The sequence below is a fragment of the Bos taurus genome, chromosome X (genome assembly GCF_002263795.3).
Source record: "Bos taurus isolate L1 Dominette 01449 registration number 42190680 breed Hereford chromosome X, ARS-UCD2.0, whole genome shotgun sequence".
In the NCBI taxonomy this organism is placed as follows: domain Eukaryota; kingdom Metazoa; phylum Chordata; class Mammalia; order Artiodactyla; family Bovidae; genus Bos; species Bos taurus.
The window spans coordinates 126,381,905-126,402,770 of record NC_037357.1 but is presented as its reverse complement, the minus strand read 5'-3'; the positions used below and the strand labels follow the sequence as shown (position 1 = coordinate 126,402,770).

General features: G+C 40.7%; 1 protein-coding gene across 2 annotated transcripts in view; it reads left to right on the top strand.

The window, feature by feature from the left end:
- REPS2 (RALBP1 associated Eps domain containing 2) overlaps positions 1-20,866 on the top strand; it is a 244,962-nt gene that overhangs the window by 131,071 nt on the left and 93,025 nt on the right. For both annotated transcript variants that reach the window (XM_024988440.2, XM_024988439.2), the window contains exons 10-13: positions 3,372-3,441; positions 5,109-5,162; positions 9,520-9,565; positions 13,013-13,149. In XM_024988440.2, the coding sequence (XP_024844208.1) occupies positions 3,372-3,441; positions 5,109-5,162; positions 9,520-9,565; positions 13,013-13,149 (307 nt within the window). The remainder of the gene's footprint in view (positions 1-3,371; positions 3,442-5,108; positions 5,163-9,519; positions 9,566-13,012; positions 13,150-20,866) is intronic.

Here is a 20,866-nt window from a genome sequence, read left to right as displayed (position 1 = left end):
CTTTTGTGACAGGCTTCCTTCATTTAGTATAATGTTTGTTTTTTGATCTTCCAGTTTTATTGAGATATAGTTGATGTATTTGTTGTTGTTGTTCAGTCTCTAAGTCATGTCCAACTCTTTGTGACCCCAACTGCAGCATGCCAGGCTCTTCTGTCCTCCACTGTCTCCCAGAGTTTGCTCAGATTCACGTCCACTGAGTTGGTGATGCTATCTAACCATCTCATTTTCTCCCACCCTCTTCTCTTTTTGCCTTCAATCTTTCCAAGCATCAGGGTCTTTTCTAATGAGTCAGCTCTTTGCATCAGGTGGCCAAAGTATTGGAGCTTCAGCCCTTCCAATGAATATTCAGGGTTGATTTCCTTTAGGAGTGACTAGTTGGGTATCCTTGCTGTCCTAGGGACTCTCAAGAGTCTTCTCCAGCACCACAGTTCGAAAGCATCAATTCTTTAGCGCTCAGTCTTCTTTATGGTCCAACTCTCATATCCGTCCATGGCTTCTGGAAAAAGCATAGCTTTGACTATATGGACCTTTGTCAGCAAAGTGATGTCTCTGGTTTTTAATATGCTCTATAGGTTTCTCATGGCTTTCCTTCCAAGGAACAACTGCCTTTGAATTTCATTGCTGTAGTCCCTGTCCACAGTGATTTTAGAGCCCAAGAAAATAAAATCTGTCACTGCTTCCATAGTTGATATATGCAACTGGATAAGTTTAAGGTGTATGGCCAAATGATTTGATTTATGCACATTTTGAAATGATTACCACAATAACTTTAGTGAATATCCATCATCTCACATAGGCACCATTAAAGAATTAGGAAAAAATAGTTTTTTCTTGTGATGAGATCACTTTGTATAATATTTTAAAGTTCATTCACAGTGTAGCATGTATCAGTGCTTTATTCCTTTTCATTGATGAATAATATTCCATTTTATGGATAGAACACATTTTGTTTATCCATTTTTCAGCTGATGGAAATTTGAGTTGCTTCCACTTTGGGGCTGTTAGAAAAAATGCTGCTGTGAATATCCATGTACAAGTTTTTGTGTACACACATGTTTTCACTTCTCTTGAGTATAAACTGAGGAGTGAATTGATTGGATCACATTATACCTTGTGTTATACTTTTTGAGGAACTAGCAAAATACTTTCCAAAGCAGCTATACCATTTTACATTCCTCTACCAGCAATGTATGAGGGGTCCAATTTCCCCATATCCTTGTTAACTTTGGTTACTCTCTCTCTTTGATTTTAGCCATCCTAGTGGGAATAAAGTAGTATCTCACTGTGGTTTTTATTTGAATTAATGACTACTGATATTAAACATCTTTTTGTGTGCTTATTAGCCATTTGTGTGTCTTCTTTGGTGAAATATCTCTTCCTATCTCTTGTCCATTTATAAACTGGGTTGTTTATTATTGAGTTTTAAGTGTTCTTTATATATTCCGGATGTAAGTTTCTTATTAGATACATAATTTGCAAGTATTTTTCTTTGTTTTTCTCCTCTTTCTTGATAGTATCCGTTGTAGCACAAATGATTTTTATTTTGATGAAGTAGAATTTATCTAATTTTTTTCTTTTTTTACTTGTGCTTTTGGTGTCATGTCTAAGAAACCATTGCCTAATACAAAATCATGAAGATTGATTCCTATGTTTTCTTCTAAGTGTTTTATAATTTTAGGTCTTACATTTAGGTTTGTGATCCATTTTAAGTTAATTTTTATATAGATTGTGAAGAAGAGGTTCAACTTCATTCTTTTGTATATGGATATCAAGTTGTCTCAGCATCATTTATTGAATAGACAATTTCTCCCCTACTCAATTGTTTTGTACCCTTGTTGAAAATCAGTTGACCACAAATGTAAGGGTTTATTTATGGATTCTCAATTCAGTTCCATTGATCTATATGTCTGTTATTATGTGAGTACTATACTGTCTTGATTCCTGTTAGTTTTTGCTAAGTTGTTCTTTTTCAAGAATATTTTTGCTATTTTGGGTCCCTTGCATTTTTATATGAAATTTAGGGCCAGCTGGTCAAATTCTGCAAAAAAAAAAAAAAAAAAAAGAAAGATTGCTTCAATTCTGTAAATGAATTTTGGGAGTATCACCGTTTTAACAGTATTCAGTCTTTTGACCCATGAACACAGAATGTCTTTCCATTTATTTAGATTTTTAAAATGTCTTTAAGTGGTGTTCTTTTGGATTTCTTTTTATCTATTTTTTTCTACTCCTAAATTATTTTATTTCGTTAAGGATCTGGTTTATAATCCAGCTGGGACAAGAAAATGAAAGAAGGGCACGGTTGAGATACATTTGGTTGAGACACATTCTGTATTCTAAATTATGTCTGGAGGCTTCATTGTGATGCCAAGAATGACTTGTCTGAGCATTCTTAAACCCTAGATCAGATTACCACCAGGCAGTATTGTAACTCCATTCTTTGAAACAGTTTGAAAACAGAAGTATTGCTTATCTCTCTTGGGCTGTTCTGATTCTGAGAGGTAAACCAATTAACTTTTGGGAGCACCAGATAACTCCAGGAATTTACCCTACTTTAAGTTTTAGAATTTATCTTTATTTGATTCTTTGAATATATTTAAAATAAAAAGAATACCAAAAGGCTTATAGTGACAAGTCTTCCTCTTATCCCTATCTGCATCTACCCAGTCACCCTTAAAAAATTTATATATCTTTCTAGAATTTGTTTATATATATACCAAATATGAATATATTATCCTTTAATCTTATCAGAGGACAGACTCCATGCTAATTGAGAGTTTATAAGAAATTATAGTAAGTAGGTTTTACACAGAATTTTAAACTAATCAGCACATGATCAATTTGGGTATTCATCTTAGTATAAGTGGAAATGTCTCCCTTAAATGAGTTAGCAGAAAGTTTTCTTCTGCACGCCGATAAAATTCTCTTATTTCATGACAGGGAGGCTGTTTGAATCAGGGTTGAGCACCCTCTGCGTAAGAGATTCTGGCAAATACCCACATGATGGGACTGCTTGTCAGAACCTCTTGCTGCTTGTAAGAAAATACCTAGAGCATAGGTTTGTTCTTGACTGAAGTCATGGGCAAATGCTCTACGACTCTGGCTGAATCCCATACCAGATTCAGATACAGTGTATGTTCTATACATATTCCTCAGCCTAAATCATTATGTTTTTCCTCTGTGTATATAAAATTTTTCAATGCAAATTAACTTATACCTCACTAGAAACCTAAAAAAAAAAAATTAAATGTCAAGGTTTATGGAAGACAGAAATATTGGCAAAATATACAGCTTTTAAAAACATTTTCATCATAATATGCACATCACTTCATTTTCATTCCAACCCATATTATTAATTTACTTTTCTTTCCAAGAAGCTGTCTATTAAAGACATGGCCGACTTTCCTGTCCCTACCCAAGATGTGACTGGTGATGACAAACAAGGTATGAAAAGAATGAGTTTTCTCCCTTTGGGAACATTTTCTGTGTATTTAAAAAATCTATTTCTCTTGGAATGGCTGGTTTCTAGAGTGTATGAGGACTGTTCTCAGTATATGAACACATTTGGATGGATTAAGTTGTTCAGTTGTTGTCACTGAACTATAGTTCATAAAGCAGTAATGAGCTTGAGTGTCCAAAGCCTTCAGTTACGACTTTGTACTCACAGCTGATCCTCAGGCTACTCTGACACCTTATATTGGAATCTGGCCATACTAATTAGGAAATGACTGGAAGCTGAATGGTTTGAGAACATAACATCTTGTATTGACAGGTGTGATCCCAGAATATCAATATAAATGTACATTTGCACACAGATCTAACCGTTGAGGAAGTTACCTTCTGGAGAGAGAGTTTCTGTCCCTGGGCTTTATTCTCTGTGACTTTGTGGGTGTTGGGCTGTGATGTGGAGCCTTATCTTACTGGGTGGGTGAGAGCATTGCAGCACAGTGTTGCTTGTTATAATTAGCATAAAGCACAGGAATGACTTGGCTTGGCACTGTCTAGAAGAGAAGGAAGAACACCCTACTTCCTCCCATGCTTCTATCATAATGCTTTATAATCGATCGAGTCCTTCCTCATGCACTGCATTATTCAGTCCTCACAAAATTGAATGGAGGCTGGTATATTTTATCGCCTAAAATATATAGATGAGTAAACTCAAGTTCAGGCAGTATGAATCATTTATTCAGTAAGAAAAAGAGCAGTGGTAAAAACTAAGATTTTCTAATTCTCAAGCCAGTATCCCTTCTATTGGACTGTAGCCCACCAGGCTCCTCTGTCCCTGGGATTTCCTAGGCAAGAATACTGGAGTGAGTTGCCATTTCCTTCTCCAGGGGATCTTCCCAACCCAGGGATCAAATCCAGATCTCCTGCATTGTAGGCGGATTCTTCACTGACTGAGCCAACAGGGAAACAATTACAATAATTGCACGCTCTCTATTTCAGTGTTTGATCAGGAGGGACAGGCAGACCTGGACATTGTCTTTAGCAGCAAGCACTTTGATAACTCTCTTTACTAGTGGATCTTAGCCTAAATGTCCATTGGAATAACCTGTGTGTGTGTGTGAAGTTGCTCAGTCATGTCCAACTCTTTGTGACCCCGTGGACTGTAGCCCGCCAGGCTCCTCTGTCCATGGGTTTCTCCAGGCTAGAATACTGGAGTGGGTTGCCATTTCCTTCTCCAGGGGATCTTCCCAACCCAGGGATCGAGCCCTGGTCTCCTGCATTGCAGGCAGATGCTTTATCCTCTGAGCCACCAGGGAAGCTGGTGAGCTCTAAAAATCCTGAGGCCTGGCTCTCACTCCCAGAAAGATCCTGATGTCTTTGCTTGGGAAAAAATGGGGAATTTTGATATTTCCTGGTAATACTCTCCCAAGCCACTGGTGGCACTCTCTCTGGAACATTGAAAATATGTCTTTATTCTCTGTAGGAGTAGAGCCCATTATCATAGGAGGCTTTTATTGTTTTAGTAAGTGCTATAGCAACTTATAGGTATATATAACACTGTTTTCATAAGTGATAACCTGGACTTCTTTGTTTTAATGTAACATGCTTTAGATGTAATTTTTTTTTCTTTCCTCTTCTTTTCTTTAAAAACAAAACACTGGTAGCTTTGAAGAGTGCTACTGATGAAGCCTTACCAAAGGACATGTCTGAGGATTCAGGTAGGAGAAAACCAATTTAATATATTTTAAATGTAATTATTTCTTAAAAAAAAAAAAAAAAAAAACAGCCTTGTAGTTTCAGTGAGAAGACTGGCACATTTGTGATTTTATATGTGTATATATATATATATATATTTCTTTCCAAGTATTTGTTGTGTGTTTTATTCTAAGGAAACGTTTTGGTTTCTTTTTCACTCCTTCGCTCTTCTCAGGTATGAGAAGAGGGTGATTTCTTTGTAAGTTCTAAATATAGTTTTCACTGAAAGGATCCCTCCGTTTGAATTGAGGGTCTCATTGTCACTAAGTGTAAAGTTGAGAAGGCTTTAATTTGAGAAGATTTTAGTAAGCCATTGTGGTTTCTCTGTAGAGTAAGGAGCTGATGGAATGGATCAACGGGAGGCTCATAGGTGAAACTTTGCATTTCCAAAATAAAAATCTCAAATATTTTCATTATACTTCACCACCAGGAAAACAGGTAAATGTGCTTATACATGGAGTAGATTCCATGGAGAAAAAAAAAAGTTGTGTTTGCCCAGGTTTTTGGAGAGTCAGGACTGTGTCTGTGGACCATGGAGATGGCCAGGCCTGTGTCCTCAGCTTTCTCGATGGAGCTGTCATTGAACCAAGATGAACCTAGTTTAGAACTACTGGCTAGGGGTGTTTGTAGTTCTGGTTATAGGGACACGAAAGAAGTTGCTCATTTCTCGTTTATTGTTTTCTCTTTTAATATTTAATAATTAAATCATGTTTGTTTCAGTTAGCTAGGTGTCATCCAAGCTTTATTTGTTAAAGTTAGAGCAAAGGAATCAATATTTATCGAGGCTTAGTAGTGTATTTCCAAAACACAAAGTTCATTTAAGGTTTAAAAGAAAGAGGTATAGAGATAGAGAAAGGAATGGGGAGCAAGTGAGAGGGGAAGAGGGAGCTGGAGGAAGAGAGAATGAATATGAAGGAGAATATATGATTGATTACAGTGATGAGGCCTAAGAATCTGTATTTTTAGGCAACCCCTGGAGGATTCTAATGTTCAGCCTATTTGGGGAACCACTACCTCTCAAAAACAATGTTAAGAAATAGGAAATTAAGATTGTAAATCAACTGTGACTCCAAAAATGGTAGGAATTTTCAAGCTGTGTTTTGGTTTTTGGAACTGATTCAAGTTCCTTCATCATGGGGGAAGTGCTCTATTTGCATAGGACAATCACCTGACATAGGTTCCTTCCAACTCTAATTGTTGGAAATGAAGTGAATACGGTCCCAGTTTTTGTAAACTTCGTGTTATGGTATTAATAAAAGCTATTTAAATTTGGAAAGTTAAATTGTGCTTCTCCAGCAACCTTTTTGGCTTAGAGCTCTTCCTGTTTATTTCCATGAGCATGCCCCATGTTCTCTGGGGCAGGAGTTTTAGATGTCATTTTCAACATTTAATAGGGCATGGCATCCATCACCAGTCAGAGCCTATCAGGGTATATGTGCCGCAGTATGTAAAGTATATCTGAATTTGTTTCACATTCTGCCTGGGAGCATGCTGTGTGGTTTCTGATTTGTTCTTTGCTGCCCTTTCTGGAGTGGCTATGAGGGAATACCTCATCTGAAAGTTTATTTAATACCCGGGGAACATTTGGATTCTTAGTGAAAGACAGGAGTTTTAAGATGGTGGTTTCTAATTCTGGAGGCTTTCCATACCATGTTAGCAGTTCACCTTGGTTGAGTTGCTGTCTTCTGGAGAATTAAACTTTAGGCTTGCCTTCCTGTCCTGTTTCTGTTTCCTGGAAAGGTGATGTGCCTGGGGTGTTCTAGGAAATTCTCACTCTTCTTCTCTCTGCCCAGCTCAGTGAGAAGCTATGATTTGCCCGTGGTCTTCTGCCTGAATTCTGACACAACCTGCCCTCACCATTTTTGCAGATGTTCACATGCTCCAAATGCTGAGTCCGACTTTCAGGGGCTTGGAAGCTGATGGAAGACTTAACTAGAATCGTGTTCTCCAGCTTTTTCTGATCTGGAACCTGTTGGGACTTACCAGCCCTGCCTGGGATCTCATTTCCCACTTCTGCCCTTCCTTCTGCAGAGGGTGGTGATAACCATGATAATAGTAATGGCAGTGAAGAGAATGTTGTGGCCTATAGGTGGGATGGGACTGTATCATCAGGGAGTTGGGTATTCCTTGATATGTAATTTTTCTCATAGGCTCTTACCCTTTTAATTGCTGAGTGTGTGTATAGTAGTAGAATCTGATGGATTTCTTAGCTAATGCCACATTCCAGCCTAATTCACCAGGCCACTCTGCACCACAGCCATCTTTTTCTGTGTGTCTCCGCATCATGCCAAGGGTGTCGGACCTGCTTGTCCACAAACTGTAGCCTTCAGCCTGCTGTTGGTGTTTCTCGCAGTTGCCACCCTGATGGTCTTAAGCAGCAGAGCACTTCTCTCCTTGCATTCCCTGCACCCACCTGTATCTCCTTTGCTGTCTTAGAAAAAACTAAATTTTGAAACCAAATTTCTAAGCTTAAAAAATTAAGGACACTGTACAAGAGTAATATTTTGCAATTCTAGAACACGTTTACTTTTTAAAGTGCTTTCACCTTCTTATCTCTCCGTGTGAGAAAGGGGCCTCATTTTTATTCCCTTCATTCTGTAGGTGAGGAGACTGAGGTTCAGAGAAATCACAGCTAGTGAATGTCGCAGCCAGGAGAAGTTGGCCTAGTCTCTAACCCTCAGCCACCCCTCTCACCCCCTCTGTCTGCCTGTCTATCACCAACAGGATTCCTGCTCCTTCCACACCCATCCACACCCCAGCATAAAGACAGATAATGGCAGTGGACAAAGGAATTAACAAGTTATCATGATCTGGTTTGGGGAATAGTCTTTTAACATGACCTAGACTTCTCTGACTCACACATTTCTGGGAAGCAGTGGGGCCTGAGAGATGCAGATCAGAGCCAGCCATGGTGAATGGAGTCCTACTGTCTGCCCAGCTCCTGGAAAGCTTGCTGGGCTGGAGGAGAGTTTCTCTTGGGCCACTGTCCTTTGCTGCCCAGGGGCCTGGGGGAGGAGAGGTGGTTGTCTGTCCTCGGGCAGGTGCCACTGTGGGTGCACGAGACCCAGCAAGGCAGGTTCACACTGCTAGGCCTCCCACGCTTCTCAGGGCTCTGGCAGCCTTCCAGTGGTTTATAGTCAAAAGGTGGCTGTATTCTCACTCCGACAAGCCAGGGTGCTTTGGTCGGGAGAAATGCATGTCTTCTGCAGCTGACCATAGTGAAGGGAATGTGTGTTCCTAGTTTGCTTTGTACCTTGGTAGTATCTCCGTTCCCCATTTCTGCCCTGCTTATCTAACCTAAGGAGTTTAAGGGCTCCTTGGTAGCTCAGTGGTAAAGAATCTGCCTGCAATGCAATTGACATGGGTTCAATATCTGGATTGGGAAGATCTCCTGGAGAAGGAAATGGCTACCCACTCCAATAGTCTTGCCTGGAGAATCCTATAGACAGAGGAGTCTGGTGGGCTATGGTCCATGGGGTCGCAAAGAGTCAGACATGACTGAGTGACTAACACTTTCACTTAATGATCATCAGAAATCCAGCATGCTTCCCACCAAGGAAGGTTTTTATCTTTGGAGTAATGTAAAAGAGGATGACATCATGCAATGAAACATTTTCTTTCTCATTATTCCCAACAACTTACGATGGGAAAGTAGGCTTCATGTGTGTTGGTAGTGAGCAAGCTAGTTTATGATATAAATTGGTGAAGGAAAAGTTGTCTGGTTGACAAAATATATTCCATAATACTCTCTGTATAATTTGAGACACAATAATATTTTCTTATGGGAAAAACTGCATAGTTCATTTCAGCTTAATTGTGGGAGCTTTGATTTCTTGTGGTCATGCTGTCCTGGTGGTGTATTTTAAGAAAACCTTAAAAATATATAGCCTGATAGATTTCTTCTTAGAATTCAGGGAAGACTGGTTCAAAATCTGTTATTATTTAATACTTGACTATCATGATAGACCAAGAAACCCTCAAGTCTGAACCCATCATTGTATAAATAGATAACCTCTTGAGGGAGTTGTCTTTTTAGACTGGAATTTCTTCATTAGCCAGCTTCGATTTAAGAATGGCTTTGTGGCTAGTGCTCTGATGAAAGGAAAGATATGTTGCTTTTTCTTTCCTATTAATTGTGCCTTTAGCTTTAGAAATAAAATTATGAAATCACAACAATGTGGAAGTGGTCAAGTTTTCCACAGGGATGTTTGTACCTCACGTTTACTGTTGATGTGTTCTGTACTAGCCCAGGTGCTGCTTATAAACCTGTTTAACTGCAGACATGAAACCCAAGCAAACAGCAAATAATCTTTGTTTCAGCCACTCCTAAGGATTCCAACAGTCTCAAAGCAAGACCAAGATCCAGGTAGTGTTTATTTAAATTTCTGCTTTAATGCCCTTTGTGCCCTCTCCCTGACTAGAAGTAAATCTCCCAATGAAAAACCTAACCCACGATCCCCTTTCCCTTCAGTTTGACACTTAGCCTGTAGGTGACTTCACTTGTCTCTAGGGGCCTGACTGGAGCCCGCAGTGCTGCTGGGGAGGCTCTTAGTTTCTGTGTTTACTGGTGCCGGAAGAGGGGCTGCAGCTCTTTGGCAAGCTGACATGAAGAAGGGGGCTGTGTGATATGACCCAGTTGCTGCAGGATGATAACGAATAGTGGGAAAGTACCTTTGAAAAGAGGGAAATATGGTTAAAAGGTAACTAACACTGAAATTTCCTGTCATGACAAGGTGAACACCAAAAAATAAGAAGTCTGGGTATAAAATCTAGAGTAGGGAATGAAAATGCTCTGGCAATTTCAGTAAGGCTCAAAACTGCAGGTAAGCAGTGTTTGTGGACTGTTTCATCCTGTTAGAGTCTCTTCTCAGCTTCATAATTGCTGAGTCAGGAGAAGCTAGGAGCAAAGGGAGAGCCATCAGATAGTAGATAGGAGGAGTGAAGAGGAATACAGAGATGCTGATAGAACTCCTAGGACCTCAAGGAGGGGACATGGTATTGAGATTATTGTTCACCAGTAGACTGCAGTGGGAGATGGGATGCTGCTTGTGTGTTTTCCAAGTTTTGCTTTGGCTCTCAATGACTTTTTTTCCCTCCTTTTGGCTACTAGATGTGTTCCTGAGAAGGTGAATTTAAATATGATCATATTTTGTATGCTTGAAATACTGCCATTTAAGGAACTCTGGTCTCCTTGTAAGTCAAAGAATTACACCTTAGTTTACTTTTTATATCTGGATTTTCCAAGTTTGGAGAAGGCAATGGCACCCCACTCCAGTACTCTTGCCTGGAAAATCCCATGGATGGAGGAGCCTGGTAGGCTGCAGTCCATGGGGTCGCTAAGAGTCGGATACGACTGAGCGACTTCACTTTCACTTTGCACTTTCATGCATTGGAGAAGGAAATGGCAACCCACTCCAGTGTTCTTGCCTGGAGAATCCCAGGGATGGGGGAGCCTGGTGGGCTGCCATCTCTGGGGTCGCACAGAGTCGGACACGACTGAAGTGACTTAGCAGTAGCAGTTTCCAAGTTAGAGTTTTGTTTCCTTGTTTATAGAAGATACAAATACCTATGTTCATATTTGTTAAAGCAAATATGTACAAGTAATAGATACTTTTGTTCATATTTGTTAAAACAACAGGTACAGTAATTTTTGGTAGAAAAAAAGGTATAGTCCCTATTTCTCTCTATGGCCACCACATTTACTCATCCTGTTTTTAAAGGATGAATGGGTCTTTTACAAATTACTCTGTCCTGGCTCTAGGATGTAGGTGTAGTAACATTTGTCTGCCTTTGTAGTAGACAAATACTTCTCTGAATGTCAGAAATCAACCCTCATAGTTTTTTTTTTTTTTTTCTGCTAGCTTCCTCTCTGTCTCTCAAAGCAAGTGAAATGACAAAAACCACAATCACACATTCTATTATTAATATTTCTGCCTAAATTTTATATATGATTCTTTTAGGGATTGTCCTCTTGGTTTAATTTGGATGTTGTTATTTTCACTACACCCAACTGGGTCTTTACTGAGACCATGAGAATCAAATTATTTGAATCCTCCTCTTTAGAATAACAACACTTTTTAGAAATGTAAGGGGAAGGGAAATCACCCTTCTAATACTACTACATTCATTATTTTGTTGAGTTCCTGCACATTTATATTTTAATTGGCTGTATTAATAGTTTTATAGTATCACTTATTGAATATTCATTTACCTTTCTGTATAAAAATATAAATACACAGGTTATATATGGAAGTAAAATGAAATAAGATACGTAGTATGAGATTGTATGTTCAACTATATATATATATGTGTGTATATATACCTGCACACGATTTATACATACCATATTATATTTTCTTTCTTGAGTAAAAAATGTCACTAGAGCTATATCTGGCATAGAAAGTTCTTTCTAGCTAGGGTCCCTAATTTCCTTGTTTAATCAGGAGTTCCCATTTGAAAACTTTGTTGCCCTTTTCTGTGGATTTTTTTATTCTAGTTGAAAGGATCAGAGCACTCTTCCTGTTAGTTCTTGCCTGCCTTTGCCTTGTGTGTCTTGCAAGCTGTGTTACAAGGATCACTGCAAGAGCATATCACATGTCATTATGGTGGCTTTATTAAAGATTGCAACGTTGCATGATGAACAAAACTCTGGACTACCACATAGAAACCGTGAGGAAGTTTTTCAGGAAAATAAGAACTTGCTATGTCAAAACTAGCTTTACCAAGAACTGAAGTTGCTTAAGAGTAATGAATAGATTCTAATTTCCTGAGTGCTACTGTAATAGCTAAATATCAAGGCAATTTCCTGAGGCTAATTTGTCTCTAGGACACATCTCTGACTCAAAGGTCATTTTCTTCTTTGGCATGAAGTTAGCTCAGAAGCTGAATAGAACAGACATAAGATGTATATATGCACTTCTTAGAAAACCATATTGGGAACTCACTGACATAGTCCTCAGCAATAGACTAATGTACTTAGTTGAATTAATTTAGAAAATAAGCAGGATTCTAATAGTCTACCTGCTCCTGTCCAAAGGTTTCTTCCCTGGCTCATAGACAGTGTCGAAGCATTTTAAAAATGGAATTTAGAAACTGAGATTGAAGTTTGAATGAAATGTATTTAAGTTGCTAATTTACCCAGTTCCTTTTTCATTAAATGCCATTAATTGGAATTATAATCTCAGAAATTGCCTAGTTAGCTCCTGCCTTGTTATAGATTGAGAGAGAAGGTTGAGGATGCTTTTGCTTTGAAATTTCCCCCAAACCTGTGTTTCTCATGATAAGACACCGAAGGCCCCTCAATCTGATTGATGTATGTTTTCCTTTCCTGAATTTCATTTGTGGCATATTCTGTTGAACATTTGATTCTTCTTCTCAGCTTATCTGTCCCAGTTCCATATGTGCCTGTTATCACATTTACATGTAAACAGGAGTCAAGTTCTGTGGTCAGTTAATACCATGAAGCCCTTCTATTAAAATATGGATATACCTAACCAGATGCATTGACATGTTATTGTTATTAACAATTCCAATCAAAATGGATTTGAATTTACAGACAGTGTTTCCTCTTGGGTAAGTTTAGGTCTAAGGTGTAATAAAAGCAAAGAGGTTAAAAAAGGTTGTGACTCAGGTGGGGGTTGGGTGCTTGTTGCAGCTGGTGTGGCATTGAGAGGGCAGCAGGGACATGGCCTCTCTGGGAGCTCCACAGGCCTTGGCAGTCACTTAGACTTTTGTGGGTATTTTCTGTTTCAGCCCAACTTCAGAGAGTGAAGCTTTGCTGTTTCCCTTCTGACCTTCCCTTATTTTGCTGCAGATCTTACTCTAGCACCTCCATAGAAGAGGCCATGAAAAGGGGCGAGGACCCTCCCACCCCGCCACCGCGGCCACAGAAAACCCATTCCAGAGCCTCCTCCTTGGATCTGAATAAAGTCTTCCAGCCCAGTGTGCCAGGTGAAGTGCCCTTCTGCACGCCAGCCCTTCCCTTTCCTGTTGGAGTCAGTGGATGGGTGTCACCACAGAGGTCTCTATGGGTCCAGAGAATGAGCAGACCAGGCCCAATTGGCCTTCACGTGGCTGGGGTGTTCTTAGGTAGGAAGGCCCTTCTAGGCACATAGATACTGTGTGTCTGGAGCCTTGCCCACATTCATGATGGACCAGGAATTACAGAATTCTGTACCCAGAGGATGAAAATGCTTCATCCCCAGACAGCCCACTGAATGTTTGGCCAGGGTCTTGTTCCTTGCATCATGGTAATTTGTGTCCAGGATTGCCATCTGTTGTTTCTTCAGATGCTTATGCTGTTCTGTGAAAGGTCTCGGTGATTATTGCCTGGCCAGAATTTTCTGCATTTTATCCTTTTGGTGAAGATCCTGTGTCCTCCAAGTGTTAATACTAAGGGGGTCTCTGCTTTCTAAGTGACCAATGATTAGGTGTTTGGTGTAGGTGTCTAAGGCAAATGCTTCTTCAGGTCGGCTGCTCTGGAGCTTCTGGGGATGGAACTTGCTCAAGTCAGCTGCTGTACAGCTGGGACAGGGGGGTTGGGGTCTTATTCGCTCCCCTGGCACCCTGTGAAAAGGGGCTGTCCTCCTGGGGAGACTGTGGAAGCACAGATGGGAGCCATACCTTGAAGGGAGCGAAGGTGCTAGCATACAGGGCTATCCAGAGTGTTATTTTGGGGGCCACAAGGGCCTTTCCATTGACTACTGCAGGCAAGCTATAAATGCAATAATTTCCTGGAACTTTTTTCTATATCTATGTGCATTTTAAATCAACCTCAGATGCTAGTGATTTGCAGGTGGTTATCCATTCGACTAAAGCAAGAAAAGACTCTCCTTGGCTCACACATTAGCATGATCCCTGTGTCCTGACAGAGCTCAGCATGTTTTATTTATTCTAATAAAGTACTCTCCTCACAGAAAAGTTACAGATTGTTTTTTAATATACTAGAATCTGGAACTCTCTATGAAATTTGATTCTCTGCCATGAGTTCATCAGATAAAAATTTGTCTTGAATTTTCCCCCATACTTTGATCCAAATTCTGGCATAATTTCATAGTAACTGGTATTTGGGGTGGGAGTAGGCACAGATGATGATGCTATAAAAATTTCACATGGCTCTGGTGGATAAAGACCTAGAAAATTTTTCTATGGATGCAGGATTATTAAAACAATCTGGTAAGCCATATATTTTCCTTGAGAGGAGAGAGGCTGGAAACATGCCCCCTCCCTCAGGCTATGTCTTTGCCCATGAGGAGTGCCAGCTGTGCTGGAGGATGGACAGGCCATGGCCTTTATGACGTGGCACCCTAGAGTGGGAGAGAGAACACTGAATTTGGAGTCTAGCCCAGCTACTTATCAACTATTTGATTTTTAGCAAGTGGCTTAATCTTTTCTGTATCTCAGATTCCTAATCTGGGAAACAGGGCCAACCCTCCAGAGAATTAATGGGATGTTGAGATAATAGACGTCATCCAAGTAGTGCCATGTTCAGACCCTAGACTCTCGTACCTACCAAAGACCAATGGGGAGAGAGGGTCTGAGGAAGGTCCCTGACTCCCTGCCCGCTGTGGGACAGTTGTGTGACTCATTCTCCATAGTGCCTCGGATGGCTCGCAGAGAGATCAAGCCTCGGTGGCCTGTGGCAGTCACCTGTTCATTAACAACTCTGGGCCCACTGCCCTGCTTCCCTGTTGTGCTTGCCCCACGCCTACATCAAATGCCTGCTCCTGAGAATTTACACAGCTTCTTTTTACATCTGTGATGTTGATACAACTTCAAGTGAAAAGCATTTTGGTTTGATAAATGCCAAAGAATAGTTAGATGGGTGACATCTGTATTTGTAAATTAATTCCATTATCTTTCTAGTACAGTGTACACAAATGAAATTTTAATGGGCAGTTTAAATTGATCACACGAGGATCATTTCTGTAGTATGACAAGCAGGGGACACCATTGCACCTACTTAATTTGTTTGCATGTGTGTTAATTCTCACAGGAAAGAACAAAGGTCTGTCTCAACTCTGTGGAATTTTAGTGTATTCCCTATTGCTAGAGATTACTTACTAAAATTTCTGACAGTCTACGAAAACACAGGCTAGAGTCTAAACCAGTTACCATAGCGGCCTTAGTGAGAACCGCGGTTCCCTTCTAGTCACCCTCTGCTGCATTTGTCTTTATGTGTCACTCTGGCTAAGCTTGGTCACACACTGTTTGCTGTCATGTATCGTGAGCTTCCTCATCAGCCCTCTTTCAACTTTTGTTTCTTTGTGTCTGTGTGATGCGGATGTATGGCGGTGGCAGTGGATTGCACAGAATGGGGGTTTCTCTCTCCCTGTCTGCCCCTACCCCCTGCCTCCTCCTTGTCTCTTCCTCACACCCCCTTCGTGTGTACTCTCCTCACTCCTTTCTCATGGGGTCCTTTGTGAGCCTCTTCCTTTCCCCTCAGTGTTTACTCCTGTTCCCCTCTCCTCCCCTCCCCTTTGAGTTTCTCTCCTCCCCTCACCCCTTCAAAGGTGTCTGCCTCTCTTTCCCTGGCTCCCCCCATCCTCTCACTACCCTCATGTCGTAAACATGGCAGAGGTTATTAATGACTTGGTGGCTATATCTTTGTTTCCTTGTGTACTTACTTTCTTTGGCTGAAATCGGAGATGCTGACTCAAAATACCTTTGAAGTGTAAATAGACATTGCCAAACCATGCTGTCAGAAACTTATACCTATCAACTTACCCTACCTGTAACATTGTCTGAGAATGTGTCCTCACACCCTTACTAGCACTGGCTAATGTTCATCTTTTTAATCGTTACCTATTTAATGGGCAAATGTCTGCATTTCCTTGATTCCTAGTGAAGCCAAACATCTTTTCATATCATTATCAGGCATTAATATTTATTCTTTTGTGAATTGCTATATGGAGGCACACTTAGCTTCAGGTGTTCCTGGTCTGTACCTAATCACAGTGACCACTTGTCTCCTCTTTATTTTTCCTATGAGATTTTGGGCCTGTTTTATCTCAGACACTTAGGAATGTGAAGATGACCCTGGGGAAGCTAAGCTAATTTGCTCCTTCATGGGGTCCATGTCCTCCCAGTCCCCATCTTTTGGCTAACTTTATCACTTAAGACAGACTCTACCTAGACCATGCTATTTATAACAATAGAAGAATAAGAAAAAGTAAAGAAGATAGGGAGAGATAGTGTACCTCTTGAGAAATCTGTTTGCAGCTCAGGAAGCAACAGTTAGAACTGGACATGGAAAACAGGCTGGTTCCAAATAGGGAAAGGAGTATGTCAAGGCTGTAGATTGTCACCTTGCTTATTTAACTTCTATGCAGAGTACATCATGAGAAGTGCTGGGCTAGAGAAAGCACAAGCTAGAATCAAGGTTGCTGGGAGAAATATCAATAACCTCAGATATGCAGATGACACCACCCTTATGGCAGAAAGTGAAGAAGTAAAAGAGCCTCCTGATGAAAGTGAGAGAGGAGAATGAAAAGGTTGGCTTAAAGCTCAACATTCAGAAAACTAAGATCATGGCATCCGGTACCATCACTTCATGGCAAACAGATGGGGAAACAGTGACAGACTTTATTTTCTTGGGCTCCAAAATCACTGCAGATGGTGACTGCAGCCATAAAATTAAAAGATGCTTGCTCCTTGGAAGAAAAGTTACGACCAACCTAGACAGCATATTAAAAAGCAGAGACATTACTTTGCCAACAAAGGTCCATCTAGTCAAGGCTATGGTTTTTCCAGTGGTCATGTATGGGTGTGAGAGTTAGACTATAAAGAAAGCTGACCTCCAAAGAATGGATGCTTTTGAACTGTGGTGTTGGAGAAGACTCTTGAGAGTCCCTTGGACTGCAAGGAGATCCAACCAGACCATCCTAAAGGAAATCAGTCCTGGATATTCATTGGAAGGACTGATGCTGAGGCTGACGCTCCAATACTTTGGGTACCTGATGTGAAGAACTGACTCATTGGAAAAGACCCTGATGCCAGGAAAGACTGAAGGCAGGAGGAGAAGGGGACGACAGAGGATGAGATGGTTGGATGGCATCACTGACTCAATGGACATGAGTTTGAGTAAACTCTGGGAGTTGGCAATGGACAGGGAGGCCTGGCATGCTGCATTCCATGGGATCACAAAGAGATGGACGCGACTGAGTGACTGAACTGAACTGAATGTGCAATGAAATAAGATGTAAACTTGAGTTGGAAAGGGACAGATACAATGAAGCCAGTTTTTTAAAAATGAGAATCACAGGACTGTGAAAAACACAGTGAATGAGGATAAGTTGCTTGAGTCAGAGTAGCCTAGAGTGTAGTGATAGTATGGAGAAGAAAGAGAATGGAGAGAAGATGCAAAGAAGCAAGCATGAGAGCAGGAAATGAAGGAAAAGGTGAGATGGTTGTTGTATAGGAGTGATGATGTTTACACAGAGGGTGAAGCAAATTGGATAAGAGCTTGTAGAGACCAAGGAGAGGAAAGTCTGCAGACTCGGTTTAGGATTCTTGGGAAGGAAGGAATAACTCGGAAGTGGGTGGTATTAATGCCTTCAAATTTATGATGATAGGTAACATGATATAGAAAATAATGAAGAACTGATTTAGATTGTGAGTTTATAGAAATGAATGAGCTCAACTCTGGCCGCAGGTGACAGTTGGCTTTAATTTGGTGTCTGTGAAGAGGATGTGAATATATGATTTATAGGATTCTGGCTGTCATAGAGCTCCAGATAGATAGGTGCTGGCATTATACCTAAAATGTGTGTTTTCATAGGAAGAAATTGACATAATAGGGTCACTGTGTGGAAAAGGGAACTCATCTTTGTCACAGCTGTTCCGGGCCTTGGATCCACCCTTTTGCTGTCCCATGCAGCTGCTCTGTTAGAAAAAAAATGTATAAGATGATCTAAGGAAGTGATGATGCAAGTGTACAAAATCTAGAGGCAGTCAAACCCTGGACTTCCTCAGTGAGGTTTAGATATTATAGCTCTATACTTAGAGCCATGAAACATATGTCATTGTTGTTTAGTCGCTCAGTTGTGTCCGACTCTGCAACCCCAAGGACTGCAGAACGCCAGACTTTCCTGTCCTTCACCATCTCCAAGAGCTTGCTCAGACTCATGTCGGTTGAGTCGGTGATGCCATCCAACCATATCATGCTCTGTTGTCCCCTTCTCCTCTTACCTTCAATCTTTCCCAGCATCAGGGTCTTTTCTAATGAGTCAGCTCTTCACATCAGATGCCCAAAGTATTGGAGCGTCAGCCTCAGCATCAGTCCTTCCAATGAACACCCAGGACTGATCTCCTCTAGGATGGACTTGTTGGATCTCCGTGTAGTCCAAGGGACTCTCAAGAGTCTTCTCCAACACCACAGTTCAAAAGCATCAATTATTTGGTGCTTAGCCTTCTTTATGGTACAACTCTCACATCCGTACATGACTACTGGAAAAACCATAGCTTTGACTATACCAACCTTTGTCAGCAAAGTAATGTCTCTGCTTTTTAAATATGCTGTCTAGGTTGGTCATAGCTTTTCTTCCAAGGAGCAAGTGTCTTTTAATTTCTTGGCTGCAGCCACCATCTGCAGTGATTTTGGAGCCCAAGAAAATGAAGTCTCTCCCTGTTTCCACTGTTTCCCCATCTATTTGCATGAAGTGATGGGACTAGATGCCATAAACTTAGTTTCTTGAATGTTGAATTTTAAGCCAGTTTTTTCACTCTCCTGTTTCACCTTCATCAAGAGGCTCTTTAGTTCCTCTTCGCTTTCTGCCATATAACATATAATATTACTGATATTCCTATAAGAAAAATCAACACAGTGAAGATAATACTTTCTAGACTTTAACTTCCTTTTCCTCACTGAAACAGTTGTTTTCGTAAGGTTTTTACCCCCCTCATGAAAGGGTTTCTTTTGTGACTGTGAGGGGTGAAAAGGCCCCTCCTCCCACTCTTGACATTGTCCTACCTCCTCCAAAGTCTTGGGTTTGCAGCCTGAGGTTGCATAGTGACAATCAGCTGCCTCAGTGCCACATATAGCACTGTTTCAGCCACTGAACCTCCACTGACAGGAGCGGCAGAAATTGTGGGGGGAGATGTAGCTATCCTTTTAGAGCTTCAAACCAGGAACCTTCATCATGTCCACACAAATCTAAGTGGAAAACTTAGTCCCTTGGATAGTGTTAGCTGCCAGGCAGTGCAAAATGAAGTCCCTGGCAGGGCCATAACTTCCCAGTGCCACGCTGCTTACTTTAAGAAAGATTAGGTGTTGGTGGACAGCTCTTTCCACCGCATCCTGTATGGCCAAGGATATTGAGAACCACATGTTAAAACCATTACCTTGGCCATCAAAAACCAAGGCTGGTATCTGCCCATGGGTAGCTAATGTCCTCTCTCTGCTTTAGACATACTGATAATAAAAGTTCATTCCATTGTTAAGAAATTACCAAACAAAAAAAAAAAGAAAAGAAATTACCATGGACTATACAATCCACGGAATTCTCCAGGCCAGAATACTGAAGTGGGTAGCCTTTCCCTTCTCCAGGGGATCTTCCCAACCCAGGGATTGAACCCAGGTCTTCTGCATTGCAGGTGGATTGTTTACCAGCTGAGCCACAAAGGAAGGCCAAGAATACTGGAGTGGGTAGCCTATCCTTTCTCCAGCGGATCTTCTTGACCCAGGAATTGAACTGGGGTCTCCTGCATTGCGGGCAGATTCTTTACCAACTGAGCTATCAGGGAAGCCCCAAGGTCACATATATTTCCAGTATATATTACAATCATGGGCTTCCCTGGTGACTCAGATGGTAAAGAATTGCTTACAATGCAGGAGACCTGGGTTCGATTTCTGGGTCAGGAAGATCCCGTGGAGAAAGGAATGGCAACCCACTCCAGTATTATTGCCTTGAGTCCCATGGACAGAGGAGCCTGGTGAGCTATAACCCATGGGATCACAAAGAGTTGGACGCGGCTGACTGACTAACACTTTCACTTTCATAGATTATAATTATTTTTAAAGTAGATAAATCAAGATTTTTAGTTGGAGTTTAATATCAAACTCTCAACAATTAATAGAATGAATATACAGACAAGTAGGAGGATATGTTGTTCAGTCGCTAAGTCATGTCTGACTGACTCATTGTGACCCCATGGATGCATGCCAGGCTTCCCTGTCCTTCACTATCTCCTGGAGTTTGCTCAAACTCATGTCCATTGAGTCAGTGACACCATAGTAGGCCTGAAAAGCACTATGAACCAATTCAACATAATTAAGATTTATATAGTTTTCACACAACAGGATACAAATTCAAGTTCCCATAGACTATCAACTGGGAGACACTGGAGCATGTCCAGGGACATGAAACAAGGTGCAAAAATTTCATTGTCTAAAAGTATTGAATTCATGTGCAATCTGTTCTCTTATCACTTGAAATTAAGCTAGAAATCAATGTTAAAAGATAAATGAAAATAACCCACGTATTTTCAAGTGCAGTTTGACATTTACCAAGAGAAATCTTTGACTTAGCCATAGAAAGCCTCAGGAAAGTTAAAAGATTGCAAAAACACAGAGAGTTATTATAGAGAAGAAAGCATTTAAATGAGAAATTAATGTCAAAATGAGAAATTAATATCAAAGATACTTTTAAAAATCCCATGTATTTGGAAA